Here is a 25,462-nt window from a genome sequence, read left to right as displayed (position 1 = left end):
AATATTGTTATTCAAGATCAGGACAAGCAAGCACAGTCAAAGGTTGCATTAGGGATCTATATATTGTATGATGTAAGGCTGTTACACAATATGTACCAAGGATAATGTATTGTAAAGTTATTGAAACTGAGGATTACTAAAAGGTAAATATTTTAGCCCAAAGCTTGAGGATGTGAAACTTCTCCTTAGTGGTAAAAGTACATTTCAATATTTTCCATTTCTTTACCTTAGACTGTTGTTATTGTTACATTGGTAATACGGACGCATCAACTTGTAAATTGTATTTTATTGTAGTTTGCCATTTTGCACAGACTGCGTGTTGGCTTCATTGCTGTCTTCTTTTTGCATATGATGCCGTCACTTCCACTATATTTCTATGTCATAAGATGTGTGTGATCTACTTTAATTGTGTATACTGCTTTTTTATCCTCCCTTTAAAAGGGTATAAAATATATGACTAACTTTTCCTTTTGTCTCTGCTAAGGTAATCTTTTTTATCAAAGAGTTAACAAGAGATTACTTTGTTCATCCCCAATGAAATCAATGTGCTACAGGAAAGAAAGAAAACGTTTCAAGAGGCTGACAACAGGAAAATTACTATTTAAACAACTAACAACTTGAGCAAGGACATTTAAATGTTATACGTCACAGTAGTTTAAAGTATCAAGTTACTTATTTTTATATAACACATTTAAACACAAAAGTTACCACTGTACATCATAGTGGAAAAGAAAAACAGATCATGAGATATTGAAAAAAAAGGGTGGAATATAAATACAACCAGAAAAAATATATATATATATATATATATATATATATATATATATATATATATATATATATATATATATATATATATATATATATATATATATATATATATATATATATATATATAAAGAAATATATATATATATATATATATATATATATACATATGTAACATAAACATAGGTGATATTACCATTGCATAAGCTTATCTAGATTCCCCATCCTAAAATAAGACTTCCACATGTGGTTCACATTCTGAGAAAGAAGACACTACTGTCAAAACTGTGTGTGTGCGTGTGTTCGCGCGCGCGTGCGCACGTGTGTGTGTGTTTCGTGAGTGTGCAGGGCCTCCCGGTGAGCTTTATCTGCTTCGGGATTCTCCGCATGAGGAAGCTGCGTCTCCTCTGCGTTGTTCCTCGGAGTTTCTGTCCGAGGTGCTGAAATCTTGCTGCTCCGGAGACGGGTCACGTGACTGCGACGGGTCACGTGACTGCGCTCTCCTCCCTCTGCGAGAGCAGGATGCGGTGCGCGCCCGCGCGTAGGCTGTGCACGGGGACACCTCAGTCCTCATCATGACCGATTCGGGCTCAGGAGGAAGGCTTTTCTAAGACGCCGTGCTCGCAGCGGGGAATCGGTGCAGTTGAATGCGTAACTTTGACTCTACGTGCAATCCTTTCCTCCTCCTCCTCCTCCCCCCTTCCTCCTGCTTCTTCTTCTTGTTTTTATTTCTTTTGCCTTTGCAGGCATTATTGAGGTAACTGTGGACGATGGGCACGCGGGAGTGGGCTGCTGCCCACCAAGTCTGACTGGGTTTTCGGAGGAGAGAAGGAAGAAGAAGAACATGTAAGACTCCGCGGATCCTCTCGGATTCACGGAGCGAAATGCAGAAAGGGATGAGACTCAATGACGGCCACATCACCTATCTGGCTCTTTTGGCGAAGAAGGACGGGACGAGGCGAGGTTGCCTGAGTAAGAAAAGCTCGGACAACACAAAATGGCATTCCAAGTGGTTCGCTTTGTTGCAGAACATGCTGTTTTATTTCGAGAACGACTCCAGCTCACGCCCCTCCGGACTGTACCTGTTGGAAGGATGCGTTTGCGACAGGGCACCGTCACCTAAACCATCCCTCTCCGCGAAGGAATGCTTAGAGAAGCAGGTGAGGGAATCGAACCCGCGAAGCATCTCCCCTCTCCCCCCCCCCCCCCCCCCCCCCCCCCCCGTCAATAAAGTCCGGCTTGCCAACCCTGCCAACGCTCACCGTCCCTGTGAGAACGGGCGCTCTCTCGTTAATGCTGCTTGATGTGGCTCCTGCTGGGAGAAACTCTCTTTCATCAGTGCGAGCGCATCATCTGCGCTTCTGTATTACGCAGCAGAAGCGCAGACGGCCGAGTGGTTGTTTTTATCCCAACATCTATACATCACGCAAACAATGTCCCGGGGATGCTTCACGCGACGTTACGAGGCGTTACGTAATGGCGTCATTCTAACTGATTGATCGTCTCGATTCTGCACTAAAAAAAAATCGCCTCACAGGCACAGCCTCGAACGCAACTCGTCCTGCAGAGGTTAAAAGTTAACGGGATGAATGCAATTCTCCGAGGAACTTTGCAAACACGCAAACTGGTTTACCTACCTCCACTTGTTCCTCTCTCTCTCCTTACCATAACAATTTATCTTGCAGCACATTCCCCCTTTTTTTATATAAGAGGCTGCATTTGTAGACATCTTAAGCGCTCGGGGATCGCTGCACATAGGCAGGCAGGAAAGTTAAACAGCATCCAAAGTTTGCAGGTTGCCATCTTGCGGAGGAGCGCTGCCCCTTCCCTGTCGTTTTGACGTATTGATTTAATTCCTTGTCTTGATATTAATAGCATCCTACCTTGGCAACTGCGTCTCCCCGGTTCATTGCGGCTTGGTTCATTTGATAGCTCTCTCATTATCATATAGTGTCGATAACGACAGCCACGAATGAAGCTCAAAGCCTGTCCCAGGCATGCTTTTGTTTGTCTGTGTATCCCCCATTGGTTAGAATTTCCTCGGCCATTTAGTGCGATGGATTAGCATGCGTGAGCGCTACATCATTTCCACTATTTTTTATGCCAGTGTGGCAGGGTCAGAAATAATCTCAGGGAAAGCATGGAGACATGTTTTTGTTGTTGAAGGCTTAGGAAGGAATACATCTTGTGGCATAAAAGCACGCAGGGAAGTGGTCAAGCAGCTGTGAGCTGTATGACTGCAGTCACCTTTTGAAATCCGCTCTGCCAGCTGCAGCCTCCTCTGCTTCCCCTGCAGCACAGCCAATGAATAATTGAAGTCAAAAGTCCTTTTTTTTTCTCGTCAGCCATCATAATCTTTGTTTATAAAGAAATGAAAGGTTGTGTTTACAACCAATGGTATTATAATGTTTGGGATTTATTTTTAGAGCGTGTATGAAAAGCTAAGCATGCGAATAAAGTGAAAGACAAGGTTTCGTGCTAAAAAACTCGCACACATCGTGTTTGTGTGGCGTTGGAGTGTTTTGCCTTAATGTTCTTCACATGCAACAAATGACTGAAACTGAGGGCAGGGGTTCATCATCCCCAGAGGCTATCCCTTTGAATGTTTTTCAGATGATAGAATTGAAAAGAAAAACCATACGGGTGCGCACATTATCCTGATGTTAAAAAGCATGCATTAGAAAAACAAGTTTTAAATAGTTAGAACTTTGTAAGGTTTTGTACTGTAAGCCCTACAAAAAATCATCAACTAAGGCACAAAATCTGTTTCATATCTACTTCACTTATATGTTATTCACGATGTCTCAATGGTAACCAATTAAAAAACACAGCTAAATGATCTATCTATCCGCAACATAGTTTCTGGTATTTTCACTAATGGTTGTCGCAGATTTTTTTTTATTGTGTAATATTTTATTTCATACAGTTTCTTTCCTCAGCTGCACCTGTGTTGCTGTCCAAGTAACTGACAGCAGCCACGTCGTGTTCTTCAAACACACCCTCTTCTCTTTGCTGGCACAGCATTCAGGATTCGTACCAGTGTCACCAAAAGGGTGCTGTAAATAAATACATGTTTACTTTAGCAGAGGCCATCTTTTTTCCCTGTAATGTATTCAAATTATGATTTTGGAGAAAAGAAAAGCACTTGTTCATTATTTTCTAACAAGCCAAATTTTTGACATGAACTTTTTTCTTCATTTTTTTTACGAGTTGCCAAAAATCACCCAGGACTAAATGTAGTAGATCAGCAAGACACCAATGAACAACCTACTTCATTTAGTTATGTCAACTTGTTGGTCAGAGACGTAAACTTTGAAACTTTGCTCACCGTAAAGCACATTTCCTTCAAACCCTGTCAGGACAAGAGCTTTATTCTTGAGATGAAATATGGACTGAGTGACATCTAAGATGACAGCTGTTCATGCAGGCTGCTCCAGTGAATTTATTTCAACAGTGAATTAAATGAATTTGAAAGCCTTCAATTAGCATAACACAGTCTTCTGTTCAGCACGTGTCCCTTTATATAATATCTGTCAGGAATAAATTCTCTCAGTTTTGTGTTATTTGTGTGGGGGTGTGAAATTTTGTATACAAAATTTGGATCTGTATTTGCACAGATGCGTGTTTTTTTTTATGTGCGAGAACTGTACGCTTTGTAGTGCGATCAATCATTCAAGTGTTCATATCTGCATGTGTCCACATCTGTATGTGACTGGAAGTCGGTATTAGCCCCACTGTGACCTCCTGGCATGCGTCGATGTCGATCTCTAAAAGGTGAAATGAGAACCGAAGTAGTAATCAATGCTGCAGGGGTCTGAAGGCATACAGATTTCCTTTTCACTTTTCCCACTCTGGAAAAACAAAGAGTGACACTTGAGTCAATGAGCACACTACAGAGGTTATCTGAGGCAATGCGATGGTAGATTTCTGACATAAATCAGGTCCATGTGCAGATTACAACAGACTTGTGACGAGCGTCTCTGTTGCGTGTCTCTACGCACTGTGTGTGTGTGTGTTTGTGTGTGTTAGAGCTGCAGGAGGTATGGCCGGGCAAGTGCTGGATCTTATCTGTGTGTGACAGGGAGAGGGACAATGCAGCGAATAGATGCCAAGCCAACTGCCACCTTGCAGGGCTACAGCGCTTTTTATAGCCCTCACTCCTCAAGAAGGGAAAAGATCTTTCTCTCCCTCCCTCTCCGTCTGTCTCTCCCTGCTCATTGTATTCTTCGGAGTGTTCTACTTTTTAAATGTTCTTATTCCCCATTTAGAAGGCGAGCTACGTTTAAGCCCACAGTTACTATGGCAACCCCTATTTGCATCTGAAAAAGTGCATTTGAAGGGGCCAACGAAATGTGCAATAACATGCCTCGGCATTGTGCTACACTTAGCAAGTGCAGCAAATGTGGGCCGATAAGACATGTGAGGTGGTGAGGGGTAGACGGCAGGAGAAGTAGAAGTGCTTGGTTCTACTGTTTTATTTGCTTCTCATCAACAAATTTACAAAAGAAAAATGGATCTGGTCAAACCATATATTTCTTAACTTGGCTGTTGTTTGTAGTTACTTCTATGTGGATTTTTTAGAACTTTTATCTATGAAATGCATGTGGTATAATTGTCAAGTGTAGCCTGACAATTTATACAATAAACCATGTTGATAATGTACAAACAGCATGGCTGCCGGTATTTCTCAACACTTTCTGTATCCAAAGGTGACTCAAAAGATGACTAGTACAGACTAAATGAATGCATCCATACATAAATAGTCCAATTACAGTTCCAATTGTTTTCAAATATGTGTCTGTTGTAGAATGTAGTCACTGCTGGTTGTTCATACTACATAAGAAACATTACCATTAGGTACGAGTCCTGCTTTCCCAATGTTAGCGGTAGTACTTTTTTACACGTACCAAAGAAGTGATGAAATGTCACTTCTTTAAACTATTTGCATATTCCACAAGGTGGCATTCTGCAGTTGTTACACCAGGAATTGGTTAATTCCAAAAATCACAGAAAATAGGGGTACAGTATATGTTAAGCAGTCAGGCATAGCTTGATCACTCAGACTTACACCCGCTGTGGGTGGATACACTGCTATAAAACGCCAGCAGCAGACATCCAGACTTGGGAGGGGAGGTGCTGTGAGAGAAGCACTGTCAGCACTTAACACCATAAAATAAATCCAACACAAATCAATTGTGCTTTAGAACTGCAGTCTAAAGAGAAGTCGGGTGTTGTTAGCGGTCAGTAGCAAACTCTGAAACCAGTCATTTGTTCAGAATCACTTTTATAAACAACTTTAATCAAGTATCATGATGATAAAAAAGTGAGTGTGAGTTAAGTACGTTATTTATGAGTGCAAAAAGGAACATTAGGGTTGCTGTTCATTTGCACATGTATAAAAGGAACATTTAACATTTAAACACAGCTTTTATTGTTTAGGCCTAAGAAATTATGTCCAAACTCAAATCAACGATTCATTTGAGTCGTTTTTGAGAGTTGTTTTTTTTGTTAGTGGTTAGGCCATATTTATGATAATCATTATAGTGTACTTTAGCGCGTATTTTTTCTGAAATACCTTTTTGACATAGATTTTAAACAAGGATTTTACATTGTCTCACTTAAAGAGAGATAGTGTCTGTGGCAAAAATAAAGGCTTTGACATAACAGCTCACAGGAAGCGAGAGATTGGAAGCACATTATTGACAAAGACCCATTCTGCTGCTCATCAGGAAATATGGAACATTACTCCCCTTCACAAATGATTTGCTCTTGGCATTTGGGAGGGATAAAAAAAAATCCAATATATCGGATTTGTGGGGGTCTATTTACAATGCATTAGTGTGACATAATGCAATGTGTTTCCACGACAAATAGTTGGTCTGTACGATTAATGCAATGAACACCACTTTGTGGGTTTGAGAATTTCACCTGATTAGCCTATTAGAAAACAATTCCACATGCAGTTGCCATAATTGCCATCTGCCAACCTTTAAGGCTGTAGGGTCACTGGGGATAATTGGCGAGGACACAAAAACCTACGAGGAAACAAAGGTGTTTGTGTCACTAAAATGCAGCCAGATCACCGGGACAAAGCAAAACCAAATGTGGCGTCAGTTGAGAGGCATCCACCAATTCAGAGGTGAGTTGCCAGGTTACAGGCAGAATGCACAGAGGCTTTATAATGAATCTCTCAAGACTTTTCCCTGAGGATCGCTCTCTCCCACTCACACACATGGACATGCGTGTGTGTAGACATACAACATCCATTTCAACACAATGTCGTTGTATGAAAACAGACGGTCAGTGATGACGAATCATGCAGGGTTTCCCCTGAGATGGGAGATTTTTCACTAAAAACCCTTTAACATATACTGAATGTCTTCATGAATGCTCGGTAAATATCTGACTCTTTGGATCATATCTATTTCCAGTACTACTTTACCGTCACGTTCAATCATGACAACCAGAAGGCTTTGGAGCTGCGCACCGAGGACGTCAAGGACTCTGATGAGTGGGTGGCTGCTATCACACAGGCCAGGTACCGCTCACACTCGACCTCTCACCTTCACATACATGCAGTCAGCTGTCTGCGTGTGTGTGTGTGTGTGTGTGTGTGTGTACTCTGTAATGTAGAACTGTGTAAACCTCTTAGGCTCAAAACAGTCATTTGGAGTAATATTGACTTCTTACAACCTGATAGTTACAAACTGAAACAAATCTCTCCACAACATACACATCTGCCGCGTAAATGAATTGTGTGTTCTTGTTTGAGAGAAAAAACAGCGCACGACTAATGACCATTGCACCTGACCCCAAAAGATATGGCGTCACCAGAGTCATCACGGCTTTGGACCTTTGAATATTTCTTTTACAATTTAATGGCCATTTCTCTAAATTCAGTCCGATTGTTTCTCGTAAATTGTCCCTCCTAGAACCTTGCTGCTAGCATGCTACAAGGCATTTGTTTTAGTTTAAACAATATCTTATTGATCTTATGAAAGATGCTAAGGACCACAACAGGTTGTTATCAACCGTAAGTTAAATTTTAATTAGCTATGTCCTCTCCGTTACCTTCTGCCTTCAGCTCAAAACAAATGTACAAGTTCAACTTTGCCACCATTTTACTCCACTGTAAAAGTGTGGGCAAAATACCCCTTTAAGATTCAGAGAAAAATGAGTGTCGTGAAAGCCAAGCAACACAATCACTATAAATGTCAGCAGTGTGAGGCAAAAGGTCAATTGATTGGATTTATTGAAGAGCACATTGATCATTTCTCACTCAGGGCAGCAGCACTCTCTGTAGTAAGTTGTCCTGTAAGCATGTTATTCACAGCAGGACAATGAAGATTTACATATCATTATTTTGCCTTTATTGAGGCTTCTCATGTATGGAAGCCGTACTTAAATGCTTTTAATGTATATTTAACCTCTATTCATTTCAGCCCATTTTCACAATAACTCATTGTTTTGTTTAATGTTTAATCAAATTAATCTAAAACCTTTTGTAGAATTGGGTAATGCTCAGAATAATTGCTCATGCAGAAGCAGGCTTTACACATGGTCTGCTAAGCCCACAAGTATTTGAAGAACTGGTTGCGTAAGGGCTCGGTGCGGTCGTAAGGTCTGTGGTTCAAACACATGCTGGTCCGAAGATAAATCTACGGCCAGCCCATGAAACATGCGTTAATGAGGTCCTCACAATGTCTGTGTGCGTCTCTGTATAGTTACAGGAACCTGGCTACAGAGCATGAGACCCTCATGCAGAAGTATCTCCATCTACTCCAAATAGTGGAGACGGAGAAAATGGTTGCCAAGCAACTTCGACAACAGATAGAGGACGGGGAAATCGAGGTAGAGCGGCTAAAATCGGAGGTAACTCGCCCTGTAATTTCCATGCTAGTGCTACCTTTGTGTGTTTGTTTGGTGTCACTGTATGTTTTACAGGGACAGAGAGAGAAAAGATCAAAGCAAAAGTAGTCAGTAACAGAGTATGGACAAAGGTCAAGCCCTGGATTTCAAACCAAAATGCTGTGAGTTCACGGCCAGCGTCGCAGCTTGCAGCCTCCCCCCCCCCCCCCCCCCCCCGGGTTGTCCTTGTTAGAGACGAGGCGGTGCTGTTACGGGGTGTTTTGTATCCTGATTATTCAGTCCGAAATGGATCAAATACATCTCTCTTTAATGTGCTAATGGTTGGATCCATTTGAATTGAATGGTTTCAATATGCATGAATCAGTTTCTATTGTACCCGAAGCCGCCGCCCGCACAACAAAATGATAATCAACATGGCCCCCTTTCTGTGGCTGAAACGGGTAGCAGAAATGGACTTTGGGCTGTTTTGTTTAATTTCAGTCCTTTCTTGAAAGGTGTTTTTTCTCGTCTCTTCCTATTCAGTCTAATGGGAGTAAATCCAAAAGGGTTTTAAAAAAAGGAAATACACTCTGATGCAATATAAGCAAAAGTGCCGTTTGCTTATATATGAAATCTTTGAAACCTGCTAATGAACAGCAACAAAAACCAAGCAAAACACTTCAGGACTTTACAATCAGGATAAAAATAGTGAGTGCAGGGAGAGATTATGACGTTCCCAAATTCAACAGAAGGATTATAGGTGCCTACAGCGTGAGGTAGTCAAGCCTTCATTCGGGTTGTATTTCAGATTTCTGGACTGCTGAAGGACAACGAAAAAATCCAGTCAAATCCAGAAGTGCCTCCCAGTGAAGATGACACAGAGATCAAGAAGATCAAAAAGGTGAGAACTGACTGCATCAGTGCTGCTTTGTAAAAGGAGAAAAACTATAGTGATACAAAGAGCAAAGCGCAGTGGGAACGCGGGGAAAGGACCGAGGGGAAGTTTGATCTCTTCCAGCAGGGGTATGAGTATGGTTTCTGAAGCAGGTTTTAATTTTAACCTTCATTTAATTCAAGGAATCTCACACTTGCATTCACAGCAGGGAGCTGTTCATCCGCTACAACCACAGTCTGGTTCTTCAGCTCCACCAAAGCAGCGGCTTTAACAGAGCTGCAAAGTTTTGGAACGGCAATTACTCGAAAGCTGAGAAGGCAACGAGGCTCCGGATAATTATCAACCAATTCGGTATTTTCGCTCAGCTCCACAGAGCACTTTTTGTGCCTTTGCGGTCATTGGTTTTGTTTTTTGCGCTCTGAATGTTTCTGTTGTGGTTCACTCTCAATGCTCCTAAATGGCGTCCATCTGCAGCAGGAAGCTGTGTTTACATTCACACACCGAGTAGCACTGACTATTATCATCTGCAATACAGATCTCAGTTGGTGACAAAAAGAGTCACAGGTTTTGACCTGTGACTCTTTTGGAATCCACTGTCCCAGACCTTTTAAATTCCATATTCATTTTAAAGTACATGAAAATATCAGTAGATTACATGTAACATATTGGCATTGAAAATGAAAACCTCACAATTTTTCCCAAAGCTGCAGAATAAGTTGGAGGACTAAAAATAGCTTCTTTATAGAGAAAAGCCTTCTTGTTTGGCTTGTTAAACCCCACTGGATTACCTCAGTATAGTCACAAATCTCTGCCTGTGCACAAAGGTGGCTTAACTTGTCTGAGCTTACCTTTTTCATAACAGGTCCAGAGTTTCCTGCGAGGTTGGATATGCCGCAGAAAGTGGAAAACCATCATCCAGGACTACATCCGTTCGCCCCACGCTGAAAGCATGAGGAAGAGGAACCAGGTGGTGTTTAGCATGCTGGAGGCCGAGGCCGAATACGTCCAGCAACTCCACATCCTGGTCAACAACTTCCTGCGGCCGCTGCGCATGGCCGCCAGCTCCAAGAAGCCGCCCATCACTCACGATGACGTCAGCAGCATCTTCCTTAACAGGTGGCCGGTGTTGAGACTGCTCGTGACAAGTGGGACAATGGAACCCGCCACACGGGGACAATCGCTCATAACCGCTGTTGTGCTTTGATCTGTTTGATCAGTGAGACCATCATGTTCCTCCATCAGATCTTCTACCAGGGCCTGAAGGCACGGATAGCCAGCTGGCCAACCCTGGTGCTGGGTAAGGGACACAGAGACTCAGCCACTCACACTATTAAACATTTGGCGTGTTGCAGGTGGCGTTTATCAAAGGTGTCAGGTGCACCAAAATCATACCTAGAAATAGAGATTTTGGAGATACCTACTTGAGAGGGCCACCAACCAGCTCGTGGGACTCGTAGCATCCACAAATCTCCATCCAGAAACAATGCCTTTTGTCCCAACATAATTTAAACAACACAAGTTAATGATTTTTTAATTATCGTATGTTTTATTGATATATTTTTATTGATATATTTTAATAAAGAGGGTTTGTCTGTATTCATGTAACTATATATATATATATATTTATGGAGATTTCTTCTTCTTTTTGCAGCGGACCTCTTTGACATCTTGCTTCCCATGCTCAACATCTACCAGGAGTTTGTGAGGAACCATCAGTACAGCCTGCAGATCCTAGCTCACTGCAAACAGAACCGAGACTTTGACAAGCTGCTGAAGCAATACGAGGCCAAGCCCGACTGTGAGGAGAGGACACTGGAGACCTTCCTCACTTACCCCATGTTTCAGGTGGGACTTTGGGGTTGAAGTGTTGATAACAGCAGTGTTATTACACAATACCACGGACGTGTTGTAAAGAATAAGCCTGTGCACGTTGTTTAGTGCATGAACCTCAGTTCCTTCTGAAAAGAACTCCAGGTTAATGTACTGGCCTGAATGAACCAAACCTGGTTTACTTGTAGGTAGACATCAATTTAAATTGTTAATATTATAAAGTAACAAAAAGGCTTTGATTTGAACATTTTCACTTTTGTGCCCTTGAATTGTATTGCAGTTAAGTTAAGTGTGGGGGTTTTAAACATGTGGTTTCAAACAAAATGCCTAAAATCTCCATGTTTTATCAAAATCACACAGTGTTGTCTGAAAGATCACTGACCAATAACTTCTGTGAAACAGCATTTAAGTATAAAGAAGTTGACTGTTAATCAGGGCTCCCCCATCAGGGCAACAAGTGTAACATTTAAAGTCCAAATTACATAACAACAATATGATCACCTCACTGGTAAAAGAAAAAAAAAGACTCATTCAACATGTTGGACACTGCTTGAAATTGCTTAAAGTAACACTTTAACCCTAAAAGATTTCAATAACTTTATTGAAACATCTGTCCTCATCATTGTCTCCCAGATCCCTCGTTACATCCTGACTCTGCATGAGCTGCTGGCTCACACGCCCCATGAGCACGTAGAGAGAACCAGTTTGGACTACGCCAAGTCAAAACTGGAGGAACTTTCCAGGTAGCTCTTTCAGTCGGTCAATCAAGCAATTGAAAATATATTGTACGTTGTGCTTGTGTACATGTTAACTCAGTGTCAATGAATAGATGCAGAGATGCCTGTCATATTTATGCAGTGGAAGGATACCTCGTTCAATGAGTTCAACAAACCACTTGGACAGGCAAGTTTCTTATTTGAATTCTGTACCTTCAGAATCATGCATGATGAGGTGAGCGAGACGGAGAACATCAGGAAGAACTTGGCTATTGAGCGGATGATTGTGGAAGGTTGTGAAGTGCTGCTGGACACCAGTCAGACATTTGTCAGACAAGGTAAGTCAGACAAAGTCTCCAACAGCAATGTTTGCTTTCAACAATTTATCACTGAACACAATGAGAATAAACCGGCTATTTATGTTCTGGTCAGACAGCAAACAAGCTGACCCGTCAAAGTAATAGAGCATTACAGTAACTGATGTTATCACTAAACTGAGTAACGCTGTACCGACCATCACGGATCTCATTTCTTTAACACCGTCCTCACGTGTCTCTTCAGCAACATTTCTGTTGTGAAGCATCACATATAATCTCACCCAGATGTACAGAACATTCCTCCATCTGTGCAGACATGTAAATAAAATCGTGACTTACCTCACAAACCCTTCCCTGTTATACATTTAAATGTAACTACAAACTACAAATGACAAATGTCTAAATGTTTAAATACACAATTTAACTCAAGATAAAATGAATGTCAAAGTCACATATCCTGGGTATTCTCTCTTGTTTGTATGTGTGTGTGTGTGTGTGTGTCCGTGCGTGCGTGACGGTGACACTCCACAGGTTCCCTGATCCAGGTGCCGATGAGCGAGAAAGGGAAGATCACCAGAGGGCGACTGGGTTCTCTGTCTCTGAAGAAAGAAGGCGAGAGACAGTGTTTCCTCTTCTCCAAGCATCTCATCATCTGTACCCGCGGCTCTGGGGGAAAACTACACATCACTAAGGTACATTTACTTAAGAGGACCTGATCTTTGAAAAAAAAAGATAGGCAGGAAGCGAATTCAATCCATTGAGAGGTTTGGAATTTCCACAACTGAAGGATAAAAAGGGAAATGTTTTTTTTTTACATTTGCGATTCCAGTGCCTTTTTAAGCAGGATTTGTTAAGAGATCCTAAACATACAAAGAAACCTGCACCGTCTATTAGCAAACTGTATGTGACCCGGCGTTGTTTCGACCCTGTACCAGAATGGAGTGGTCTCTCTCATAGACTGCACACTGATGGAGGAGCCAGAGGGGACGGACGATGAGTGTAAGTACAATATTTTCCAACGTTTGTAGTAGTTGTGTAGAGAATATCTATTCTGCGTTTCAATCTAACGTAAGTCCATAAAATAGTATAATTTAATACTTGCAAACTTTAGAGGATAAATAGCAAGTTACATTGTGATGAGTTATGTAGTTTCTTTGAGCCTTTTAGAGTCAATTCTCTTTCCAGAAGAAGGTGTAAACCCTTTTTCTACAAAGATTTATTTTCTTCACTCAGTCATCATCATCAAACCTAGCAAATACAATCAAACTGGTTGAAATGGTGTTGGTTGCATATTATTCAATCGAGCAAACCATTTAAACCAGATGTTGTCCCTCTCAGACCTTTGAGCTAGACTTACAATTAGAAACTGATCTTTGCTGAGTGTAAACATCTCTCTTCTCACATTGTTTTCTCTCAGCATATGATAATCAACCCTGTCACAGTAAAATCAATGTGCTTGGACATTGCAGCCAAAGTGGAGCGCAGTGGCCAGGACATAGAGCACCTCGACTTTAAAGTGATGGTGGAGCCCAAAGACGTCCAGCCGTACACCATCATCCTGGTGGCTTCGTCCCGACAGGAGAAAGCGGCGTGGACGAGCGACATCAGCCAGGTGCGTGTTTCCTCACCTGCGCGATTACAGACTCAATGTGCTCCAAATAAATGATGATTTGACTTAAGCATCGTTGGATGAATGAAAGTTTGAATCGCAATTGACAGTATTCAATTGTAGGCTGCAAACGTCATTTCAGGACAGAGCGTAGCATTGCAAAGATTAGAACGGAACAACTCTACAAACATGTATCATCCACAGGTTTGTTAGAGCCCTCGTGCTGCACTATGACCCCTAACTGCCTCTTCTCTGTCCGTCTGCTTGCCTTACAGTGCATTGACAACATTCGCTGCAATGGTCTGATGATGAACGCTTTTGAGGAAAACAGCAAAGTGACTGTGCCACAGATGATTAAGTGAGAGTCTGACACCACGCAGAAATGCACATACATTGTACATGTATAAACAGAGATTGGCATTGGGGTTACATACATACATGAAATATGCGTGACCATGTGTGGCTGAATGGTTATGGTGCTATATGACCCTCTAACCTTAACCATCAGAACTACATGCCAACATCTAACATGAACCTAATCAGGCCCCGAATCAGCACGTTAAATAAGTGAAAGAAAGACATTCATTTGGATTTTTACCAGTTAAAATGTCAAAACTAATACTTTCAGATATTGTCCAGATTTTTAAAGGAGGGTTTTTTTCTAGCTTAGAGAACTACTCAACCCATATCAGTGTTAATTCTTTACCCAGTGACCCACGTGTGACCATGGAAATGTAGTAACTGAAGGTACTCTGCATGAGCGCTGGGAGCTAAATCACATTCCTAACCTCAGTTAATGCACATCACAGGTCGGACACCAGCTTGTACTGCGATGACGTCGACATCCGCTTCAGCAAGATGATGAACTCTTGCAAGGTGCTGCAGATCCGCTACGCCAGCGTGGAGCGCCTGTTGGAGAGGCTGACCGACTTGCGCTTTCTCTCCATCGACTTCCTGAACACTTTCCTCCACTCCTACCGCGTCTTCTCGAGCGCTGACGTAGTGCTGGACAAGCTCATCACCATCTACAAGAAGCCCATCAGTGCCATCCCTGCACGGTGAGTGATCCCCCGAGTGAGGCTGTTCCAAGACGTTGATGGGATTTTATGAGCTCACTGGTATGAAGTCTTGCACACTAACCATATTTTTAATGGTTAATAGAGAGAGTTGGAAGTTGGAAGATAGCGACCCAACGTCTTGAGGGAATTTCTTCTTGTTATATTTAAAGGACTGATGAATGATGATTTAAAACGGTTTTTATTTCACACCTGTGAATTTCAGTTTGAGTTCATAAGAAAGTATATTTTACTTTGATGAAACAGGTAAAAAACAGCAGGTGAAGAGGTCCGCAACCAGCACTAAGATACCGGACTTGTTTAGCCACACTTGAAGCTTACTTGGTTGGTCCACCATCTTGATCCAAAAATGAAATATTTTATCAATATAACTAATGAATGGATTGCATGCAGTAATTTTGTAAAGTCATGAATAGTCCCCATCTTGCAGCATAATCTAATTTCAAGGATCCCCTGACTTTTCATTTAGCACCATCAAGTCAAAGTCTATCAGCACACTAACGTTAGCTCAATGCACCAATCTGCCCAAGTAGTGCTCCACAGGGCAGCTAACACTGCTGTAAGTAACGTTTGTCACAGTAAACCAACATGGCACAACTAGCTGAGCTCCAAAGTCAAATAAAAACGGATCCATCAGGCCCAAAACAGCTGATCATTTGATAAATGTGAAGGTGTTGAAGGCGAGTTTAATTCTATCGTACCTTTCAACAACCAGGCAGATCAGAGAGCTGTAAATGGGGCAGACTTGAAATGAATGAAAGAAAATCAAAAGAAAAGGGTCTGAACCTGCTGAAACTGCAACCAAAAAACAGTTGAAACAGTCCTTGCAATTGTGATCAAGTTAATTCAGAGTGACTGTAGTCTACATTTAAAAGAGACAGGTGAACGTATCGTTACACTTGACTCCCCAAGCAGTGCGAGCCCAAGACATGACGATTCTGACACCTAATAAAGGAACAAAGTTTGACATTGCAGCATCAGTGCTGTAATGGTGCAGTGAACAGGTGGGACTGCCCGTGTGTCTGGACTAGTCCTTTCTCTCTCGTGGACTGTCTGTAAGCTTCATGCTATCATGCCCTGTTCAGGTGAGAAGGGACTAGAGGAAAGGCAGCAGCGAGGTCACCCCATCACATCCGCTCCTCCCGACTTCTGTCCACCACCACAGTTAATTGGGTCCTGCGTCCACCCACCTCTCCCTAACCCCTCCTCTTCTTCCTCCCTCCTCTCTTTACCCTTTTCCATTCTCTCACTTTTATTTTTCTTTCCCCGGGTCTGACCATTCCTCTCTCCGCTGCGCTGTCACCATGGCAACCCTTCACTCTGCTGCAGGACCCCACCCTCTCCCTCTCTCCTTGTCTTCTACCTCCCTTCCTCCCTCTTTCTCTCCCTTTCTCCCATCATCTGCAGCGGCTCTACGGTATTAAATATTGATGGTGGTGTTTTGCACCCAGACCTTGCTCTCCTCTCTAGCTCCTTATTTGTTTGTGTCTTACCCCTCTCTCTTCTCCTGCTTGATTATCTCCTCTCAATTTTCCTCTCTCCTGGTTCACCCTAACCTTTCGCAACTCTCCACTTTGCTTTTTGTGCTTTGCCTTTTTTTTCACCCCCCTCTCCCCTCCCCTTCTCTCCCTCTTTCGACCTCCCCACATATCCCATCTTTGACATTCTTGCCTCCTTTCTTTTACCAAATGTAGGTGAGGAGACACAACATGGCTGCAGCTATCACCGTACGGGGGCTGGAGGCTTCCCATTCGCCCACTCCCAGCCAGCAGCCTTCGCTGTGGTGGAATCCACATCCACTGTGCTGCTCCGTTCTCACCCCCGCCCCACCCCGCAGTATTTGCCCCTCTGTCTCATTCTCCCTTTTTCTCTCCCCCTTTCGCTATCCGGCTCCCCCTTTCTCTCTGTTTCTCTCTCCCCGTGTCTCTGTGGGCCTCCCCTGGGCTAGTTGCTGTTGGCAGCACCCGTGCCTCCCACACTGTCACTTGACATGCTATTTATAGGCCTTCAGAGGGGGTGGCTCTCAGTGCAAGAAGGATGCTGTCTTAAACAATGTAGCTTAAATAAAAGAGGCAGGAGCTCCTGAAGAGCCCTGTGGTTAATATGTTCCCTCTTTGCTTCCATGTACTGACACCGAGTGCACCATTAACCCCCTTTATAGCAAATCCTTCCAGTGCTCTCTTATTCAGGTCACCGGAAATAATTAACAAAAATCCCCAAAGTTATATTCGTAGTTGTGAAAAGATGCTCTTCTTTAACATTCCCCCTGTCTCTTTTTTTCCTGCAGTTCTTTGGAGCTTTTCTTTGCCAGCAGCCAGAACAACAAACTCCTCTACGGCGAGCCACCCACGTCGCCACGCGTCAGCCGCAAATTCTCCTCCCCTCCTCCGCTCTCCATCACCAAGTCGTCCTCGCCCAACCGCCGTCGCAAGCTTTCGCTCAACATCCCCATCATCACAGGGGGCAAAGCCCTGGACCTGGCTGCACTCAGCTGTTCTCCCAATGGCTATGCAAGCGTGCACTCCACCATATCGCCCTTCAGTAAGACCACCCTCGACATCAACAAGCTCTACGTGGCCAGCAACGCGGCCAGCAAAATCCCCGATGAGGGAGAGACCAAAGCCGAAGGCAAGGCGGAGGAGTCTGTCCCTAACAAGCAAGGTCAGAATCACTGTCCGTGGGATTTTGCTCAGTTTTAATGAGGTTCGTGTGAAGTGTAGAAGCATTTCCACCAGCCCACAGCCATGCTCATATCTTGTATGTATCCTCCACTCATACTACAGTAACTTTGACTTTCTATCTCATTTTTTAATATAGGTTGCATATGTTAAATGTAGGATAAAAATAGGCTTTTTGAAACGGTTTTCCATGTATGTTTATTTTTAAACATAGCATTTTATTTAAATTCCATGCACGTCTCAGCCTTTGCTGCCTTCCTTTTTCTTGACTGTGAAACGTTTTTGTCTGTCCAGAAGCATCTGTGAGAGAGGAATGTGATCAGGAGCCAAGACAGAGTGACGAAGCCGAAGCAGAAATGTCCCCACCCAAATCACCATCAACACCCAAGAACGTCAAGTCAAAAAACTCTGGTGCAGTATACTTTGTCTCTGCGCCTTTGTGTGCTTTGGAGGTCCGCAACATTGTTTGATCTACTTTTAACCCACCAGTTTAAAAACAACCAAGTTGGCAAGATTATTATGTAACTTGGTAGGAATTCAAGAGCTGGCAAACTACACTAGCTCAGGCCTTAGTGATATTGCCAATGGATTGTCTTGGTAAGTTTGAAAAATGACAAAATAAAAGCAATAATAATGGATCATTTTAATAACTATTTAATTAGTAACACGCTTTTCTAAAGCCTCTTCCTCTATGAGCACTTCCAGCTTGCTGATGATTCAACTAGTCAGAAATTCTGATAATGTGAAATGTGGGGTTAAATTAAAATCAGTTTTAAAAAGAGCATTTGCACTGGAGTAGTTTTTAAAAGACCCGTAAGCAGCCATAAAAAAAAACAGCTGGTATTTATGTCCATGTGACGCAGGATATTTCCTGACAAAGTGTTGGCTTTCTTGCAGAGGAAAATATGAGAAGATTGATGCCATTCTTTTTTCATTAAAAATTTTTTTCTAAAAAGAGACAGCCATGAATAGGGGGAAACAACTACACTGGCAGTAAAAGCACAACATGTTGTTAGTAAGCAAACTTATTATTATGCTACACTTGGACATGGCTAAGCTGTTTTTAGCTTTTGTGCTAATCTAAGCTGCCTTGTTTCTGGTGTTCATATTTACAGACCGGAGAGTGTTGTCCACATCTATTTCTAGGCAAGCGTATTCCACAAAATAAACAATTTAATGCATGTAATATTTGATTTGAAACATTCAGGCGTTGGACCAATTCCTAAAAGATCATAGCAGAGCAGATGAAACAGGCGACTGTTTCAAAATAGAAGAAACAGGTACATCTTAGGTCAAAATCCCATTTTCTGTCAATCAAAAATATCCAAAGCAACAAAAGGTCTCTTCGTGTTTTTTAACATCTGATTCCTTTTTTTCCCATTTGGCAAAGTATGATTGTACGCGTGAGAAGTTAAATAAACACTGCAGCAGTGGACTGTATGGAAAACTTTTTTCTTCTTTTCGGAATTTGACAAGTGTAACTACAACCAAATAAGGTCTTGCTAAAAACCACCCACAGCCTCCTGGCCCTCCCCGTGCCGCACAGAGAGGGAGCATCCACCCCGTAGGTAGTCAGGCACAATTCATCCCCAGCGTGTTCTCTTCCCACGGTGCTGCATACAAGGGAAGCCAGTGCCTTGTGTGAGTAGGTGGAAGGAAACCTTGTACCTTAGCAACGATGTGCATGTTCTTCTATACCGCCCCCGGCTGAACGGAGGAAGGCGGGGAGGGAGGGAGGGGGAGAGGGGGGCAGGGATGCAGATACAGTGGTGTGTACACCGTCACTGCCACGAGCTGAAGGACATACTGTACTGGGTTTGTTTTGGCTCTCTGTTGCCCTCCACTGGTCAACAACTGAGCTTCGTTTATCTTTAAATAGTATTTCCCCCGCAATTTATAGAAATAAGCTTCCATAGCTTAACTGGTGAGCCGCCTTTAATTCCTTTTCAGTCTGACTCTCGAGCGCACAAATATCAGAGTTATAATTCATTGGGTTTTTCTTAAATAAAAAACGCCATTCATAAACCGATGAATGAAAATCATGATGAGTATCTGTTTTGTTCTCCTTCCTGCAGAATTTTCCCTGTTTTCTTTCAACGTTGGCATGGTGGTGTCATCTTGCCGGGAGCTGGACAATAACCGCAGTGCCCTTTCCGCTGCTTCGGCCTTTGCCATTGCCACCGCCGGTGCCAACGAAGGCACACCAACCAAGGAGAAGTACCGCCGCATGTCGCTCGCCAGCGCAGGTCAGTCCTGTGAGGTGATGCTACTTCAATAGAAGACTTTTAGGGAATACAAAAAATAATGACATAGATAATACATATATATATATATATATATATATATATATATATATATATATATATATATATATATATATATATTGATGCAATTCTTCTGTATTTAGAGGATTGTTATAGTGTTAAATCTTGCTGTGAAAATACATTTTTACTGCAACTTCGTTAAACCGTGTTCCAGGTTTTCCAACAGACCAGAGGAATGGGGACAAAGAGTTTGTCATCAGAAGAGCTGCCACGAACAGAGTCCTGAATGTTCTGCGTCACTGGGTCTCCAAACACTCACAGGTACACTTCCCCTTTCCTGCTACAACTTTTTTTGGGGGGTGGGTTACAGTAATATGTCTTTTGTGCCTTTGCATAAGAAAAACAGAACTTCTGTGATGACTCTGCTTGTTGGTCCTCAGGACTTTGAGCTCAACACCGAGATGAAGATGCGGGTAATTGGCTTCCTGGAGGAGGTAATGCATGACCCGGAGCTCCTGACACAGGAAAGAAAGGCAGCTGCTAACATCATCAGGTCGGTACTGTGTTATTGTCACTTCACGGCTCACACTTGATGAACCCGAGGAGCGGACTCTTAAAGTGGCTCTAACCCAAACTGAAACTGAAACTTTTTTTTTGCATGTAGGACTCTCACTCAGGAGGACCCTGGAGACAACCAGGTCACACTGGAGGAGATCATACAGATGGTGAGTGAAATTAAAAGTCTCTTTCAATCAAAAACATCCTGTAGAAAGAATTTGAACTCTAATTGTGATAATGCTTTTCACTGTTTGTGTATTTTTGTCTCAGGCCACGGAGGACTGTAAGACTGAGCCGTTTGAGAGCCACTCTGCCCTGGAGATAGCTGAGCAACTCACCCTGCTGGACCACCTGGTCTTCAAGGTCATCCCCTACGAGTGAGTACGCAGGAATGCACAAACACAGGCACTTGGTGTATAGGAGGAAAAGGATAAAGGCTGAGTGTTGGAGCCAAGGGAAGCTCACATAGTAAATGTTGGTGTGTTTTTCACTGTTGATTGTTTGAAAAGAAAATATTTTCTTCTACAGGGAGTTCTTTGGTCAAGGTTGGATGAAGAACGACAAGAACGAGAGAACTCCCTATATTATGAAGACAACCAAGCATTTCAACGATGTATGTTTTTACCCCGGTGTTGTGAATACAAATGCATTTTAGACAGATAGATAGATAGATAGATAGATAGATAGATAGATAGATAGATAGATAGATAGATAGATAGATAGATAGATAGATAGATAGATAGATAGATGGATAGATAGATAGATAGATAATAGATGGATGATAGATAGATAGATAGATAGATAGATAGATAGATAGATAGATAGATAGATAGATAGATAGATAGATAGATAGATAGATAGATAGATAGATAGATAGATAGATAGATAGATAGATAGATAGATAGATAATAGATGGATGATAGATAGATAGATAGATAGATAGATAGATAGATAATAGATGGATGATAGATAGATAGATAGATAGATAGATAGATAGATAGATAGATAGATAGATAGATAGATAGATAGATTAATGGATGGATGGATTAATCAACAGTTAGTCATTATAATCAAAATGTATGTTTTCTCCTTTTTGTCAGATCAGCAACAAGATCGCCACAGAGATCCTTCAGTGGGACGACGTCAACATGCGAGTGGGGGTGATTGAGAAGTGGGTGGCAGTGGCCGACATCTGTCGCTGCCTCCACAACTACAACGCCATGCTGGAGATCACATCCTCTCTCAATCGCAGCTCCATCTTCCGCCTCAAGAAGACCTGGCTCAAAGTCTCCAAGCAGGTATCAGACAATTTTGGACATTGCTTCCCCGCTGTGAAGGTAACTGAGTGAGATCTAGCTAAGTAATGAGTGATAAGGTTCACCCCATTTTGGGAAAGATGAGCATTTTTCTCTCTTGCCGAGCGTCTGATGAGAAGAGCATCACCACACTCATCTTTAAACACTAAATACCAAGCTTGTCAACCAGCCAAGACCACCGGAAGTCACAGCCAGGCCAAGAAGTCCTTCTTGTAGTTTCTACACAGCTTAAACAAAACAGGTATAATGTGTTTGTTGTTGCTTTAGTTCCCTGTGGACAGAACCAGGTTTAGTTGATTCCCCGTTTGCAATCTTTACGCTGAGCTAAGCCAATCGCCCCATGGCAATAGCTTCAAATATAGTGTTCAACCTTTAACCCAATGTTTAAAAAAAGGGTATTTGTTCAGTTGTCGAAATAAATGGAAGACCACGTGCTCTAACTGAGGCTGGTAGTGGTTATTTTGAAGAGCAAAATGTCCTCAGTTCATAAAAGATTTCAATTACCTTTCGGCTTGCTGGCAATAACAGTTTTGCTTTGGTCCACTTTCTAGACAAAGACCGTTATCGACAAGTTACAGAAGCTGGTGTCGTCGGAGGGACGATTCAAAAACCTGAGAGAAGCTCTGAAGAAGTGAGCATCTGCGGCGTTTCACACGTTGACGGAGGAGAGGTTTTATACTTTCCTCTTTACATTTAAGCTCTATTTCTCTATGACTGAAGCTCCTCTTGCCCTCAGCTGCGACCCTCCCTGTGTTCCCTACCTTGGAATGTACCTGACTGACCTGGCCTTCATCGAGGAGGGAACCCCCAACTACACCGAGGACAATCTGGTTAACTTCTCCAAGATGAGAATGGTAGAGAGCCCCAGTACTCACATCAGCATGAACGTAATGTTGTTTCTGTCTTAACTTGTTTTTAACTGATTTGTTTCCAGATATCTCACATTATCAGAGAAATACGGCAATTTCAGCAGACGGCTTACAAGATTGATTATCAACCAAAGGCGAGTTTATCTTTGGTATCGTTTTATTGTGTATTTAAGTATTTTTTAATGTATTGTTATGCTTTTTCAGATGTGAGACTCAACTTTTGAATGCAAAGTCATTTTATATTTCCTTAGACTTCTGTTCAGAAGTGGAATTTGTTCAAGATAAAGATGGAATTTTGGGACCTTCTTTTACATTTTCTTTGTGTTCATTATTGATTTAGGTTGCAAAGTACTTGCTGGACAGCAGTACAGCACTGGATGAGGAGAGCTTGTACGACGCTTCGCTGAGAATTGAGCCCAAAACTTCATCATGAAGAGGAAACTCTCTCTCTCTCTCTCTCTCTCTCTCTCTCTCTCTCTCTCTCTCTCAACCCTATGTATCAACTGACCATTTATGTATGTGCACAACAATTATAGAGAAGCAGTTCAATCTCAATCAAACTCATTCCAACAGTGATCTAAAACATGAAATAGTTTGTAAAAGTCAAAATCTAAAGAGACAATTTCATAACATATATATAATTGAAAATTAAATTAATTATATGTAATTTGGGCAGACAGCAATTGCATTGCAAATATATGTTGTGTATATTCAGTTCACAGTTTATTTATTTATGTATTTACATATACAAATAAATTAACTGTGAACAGGTTAAAGTCGTTACAAGTAAAGTCATCCCTGATAACCCTCCATGGACGACATCTCCGTCCCGATGATGTGCAGAATAGTTTTCACCTCCCTCAGTATTTGCTTTACCATATTGGGTGGGACGATGAAGCCGGTCAGCCAGTGTAGAGGAATCTACAAAAACAGTATAATATAATGTACATAAACTATTATTTGTATTAGACACAGTAGGCAGTGCCCTTCTAGTATGTGCTCCTCAATGGACTCGTTAGTGTATTACCGTTATTAGAGACTGAGTAGAAGCCCAGAGAGGTTTTATTTATATAGTTACAGAGTATTTATATGTTATTTCTCGTCTTAAATGCCATTTTATGATCCGTTTATTTTCCACCACAGAGCAAACAGACGAGAGTATATAAATAAGATATTTAGTCACATTCTTTTGGGAATGTGCAGTGCGGAAATTCAACAATAAATGTTGGACACAATTGACACATATTGGTCAACACCCACTTTTTTGCTTTGACGTAAAAGTCACAAAAGAACGGCACGCAAGTGCAACTTTCTCCAAACATGTACCCACACAAACATTCTTCCTTAATTCGATATATATATATATATATATATATATATATATATATATATTTATATTCGCCATAAAGTATAGATCTTGAATTAACAAAAAATACAGATATCTGTTAATCCGCTGGCTGCATGTGCCTCAAATTTGTGAAACCATTGAGGTGTCGGTCCTGGTTGACTCGGACACAGAGCGAGACTGGCAGCCACCAACGTTCAAAACTACTAATTATTGAATGTAATTGAAACGGCGGTTTTGTGTAAACGATGCCGACCAGCTAACAAAAAGTAGGTTTGACTAAAAAAAAATGAAAACAGACACTTTTGAAAACTTCTCAGACACATGAAGGGAGTTCAGAGTGGGGCTACTGCGGAGGCTGACGTTGCTCTGATGTTTTATGCAGCTGCGGAGTGACACAGTTTGGAGATCAGGAAGTGTTTTCGGTTTGGAGAGATGGGTTTTTATGCTTTGCATATAATCACCTTATTCCCCTGGTGGGCAACATGATGTGTATACAGTATAAGCACCGGGCAGTGTATGTAGCAGACGTAACCAATATTGAGCCACTTCAGGAAGTTAAATGTCCAGTTTCACTCAGAAAGAAAGAGCATCGTTTTTATGGTTAATCCTCTTTGGCCAGTGCATTATGGTTTTGCCTTAATCATGAAATAGCCTATATACAAAAGTATGTAAACTATTTTGTTCTACAATTTGCCAATGAAGCAGAAATATTTGCTGTGTACAATACTGTGTACAGGCAGTCGGATGCATTTCCTAATGTGCAATGTGTTAAAAACATATCCCTTGAAATGTGTTATCCTTATGATCGTTCAACTCTGTAATAACTTTTCTGTGTATGATACTTTAAAGCAAATGTTGAAAACAACTTATAAGTGTAACACATTCTGTATCCTGTCTTTTCCAATGTGTTAGCAGGAACTATACAGTGGTAATATTGTGCTTATTCTTGGAATATTTATAGGTATTTTTTACAGGCTTTGTATAGAAAAACACCTATAGCTTAAGTGGCAGGCATGCACCACTTTCACGTGTTCAAATCAAATCTATATCTAGAACAGTATGTGTACTGTATTTATATCTCTCCCTTGCACATGAATCTTTACCCTCTAACAGGCACATCAAATGTTTGCAGTGAGCAATGCCCAGTGGTATGAGAATTATCTTTCAGTCTGATTCAACATCTTGAGTAGTATTTCCAGTTTTGTATAAAAGTGTATTCTTTCCTGATTACCTCTTGTTAATAAATCTATTCTTTCTCAGGGGGAGAAGTGTCTTCAAGGCGTCCACGTTTGTTTTACGCTGTAGTCTGAGCCGCGTTAGGACACTTGTGTGCACGCGTATGCCTTTGGTGGGGACCGTAAAGAGGGGGG

At 41.8% G+C, this 25,462-nt stretch overlaps 1 protein-coding gene across 1 annotated transcript; it reads left to right on the top strand.

Moving 5' to 3' along the window:
* Positions 1-1,253: 1,253 nt before the first annotated feature.
* On the top strand, positions 1,254-25,370 carry LOC119227591 (ras-specific guanine nucleotide-releasing factor 1-like). The gene is made up of 27 exons (XM_037486501.2): positions 1,254-1,928; positions 7,200-7,306; positions 8,493-8,640; positions 9,425-9,517; positions 10,374-10,627; positions 10,729-10,808; positions 11,163-11,356; positions 11,975-12,084; positions 12,277-12,395; positions 12,906-13,066; positions 13,310-13,373; positions 13,844-13,986; positions 14,259-14,341; positions 14,793-15,041; positions 17,347-17,720; positions 18,032-18,148; positions 19,813-19,983; positions 20,216-20,322; positions 20,442-20,554; positions 20,666-20,726; positions 20,830-20,936; positions 21,088-21,172; positions 21,660-21,857; positions 22,427-22,506; positions 22,612-22,729; positions 22,810-22,878; positions 23,085-25,370. The coding sequence occupies exons 1-27, from the start codon at positions 1,653-1,655 to the stop codon at positions 23,175-23,177; spliced, it is 3,774 nt and encodes a 1,257-aa protein (XP_037342398.2). The 5' UTR covers positions 1,254-1,652; the 3' UTR covers positions 23,178-25,370.
* The last annotated feature ends 92 nt before the right edge of the window (positions 25,371-25,462 follow it).

Source organism: Pungitius pungitius, chromosome 4 (assembly GCF_949316345.1).
Source record: "Pungitius pungitius chromosome 4, fPunPun2.1, whole genome shotgun sequence".
NCBI classification, from domain to species: domain Eukaryota; kingdom Metazoa; phylum Chordata; class Actinopteri; order Perciformes; family Gasterosteidae; genus Pungitius; species Pungitius pungitius.
This window is presented reverse-complemented; position numbering and strand designations above follow the sequence as displayed.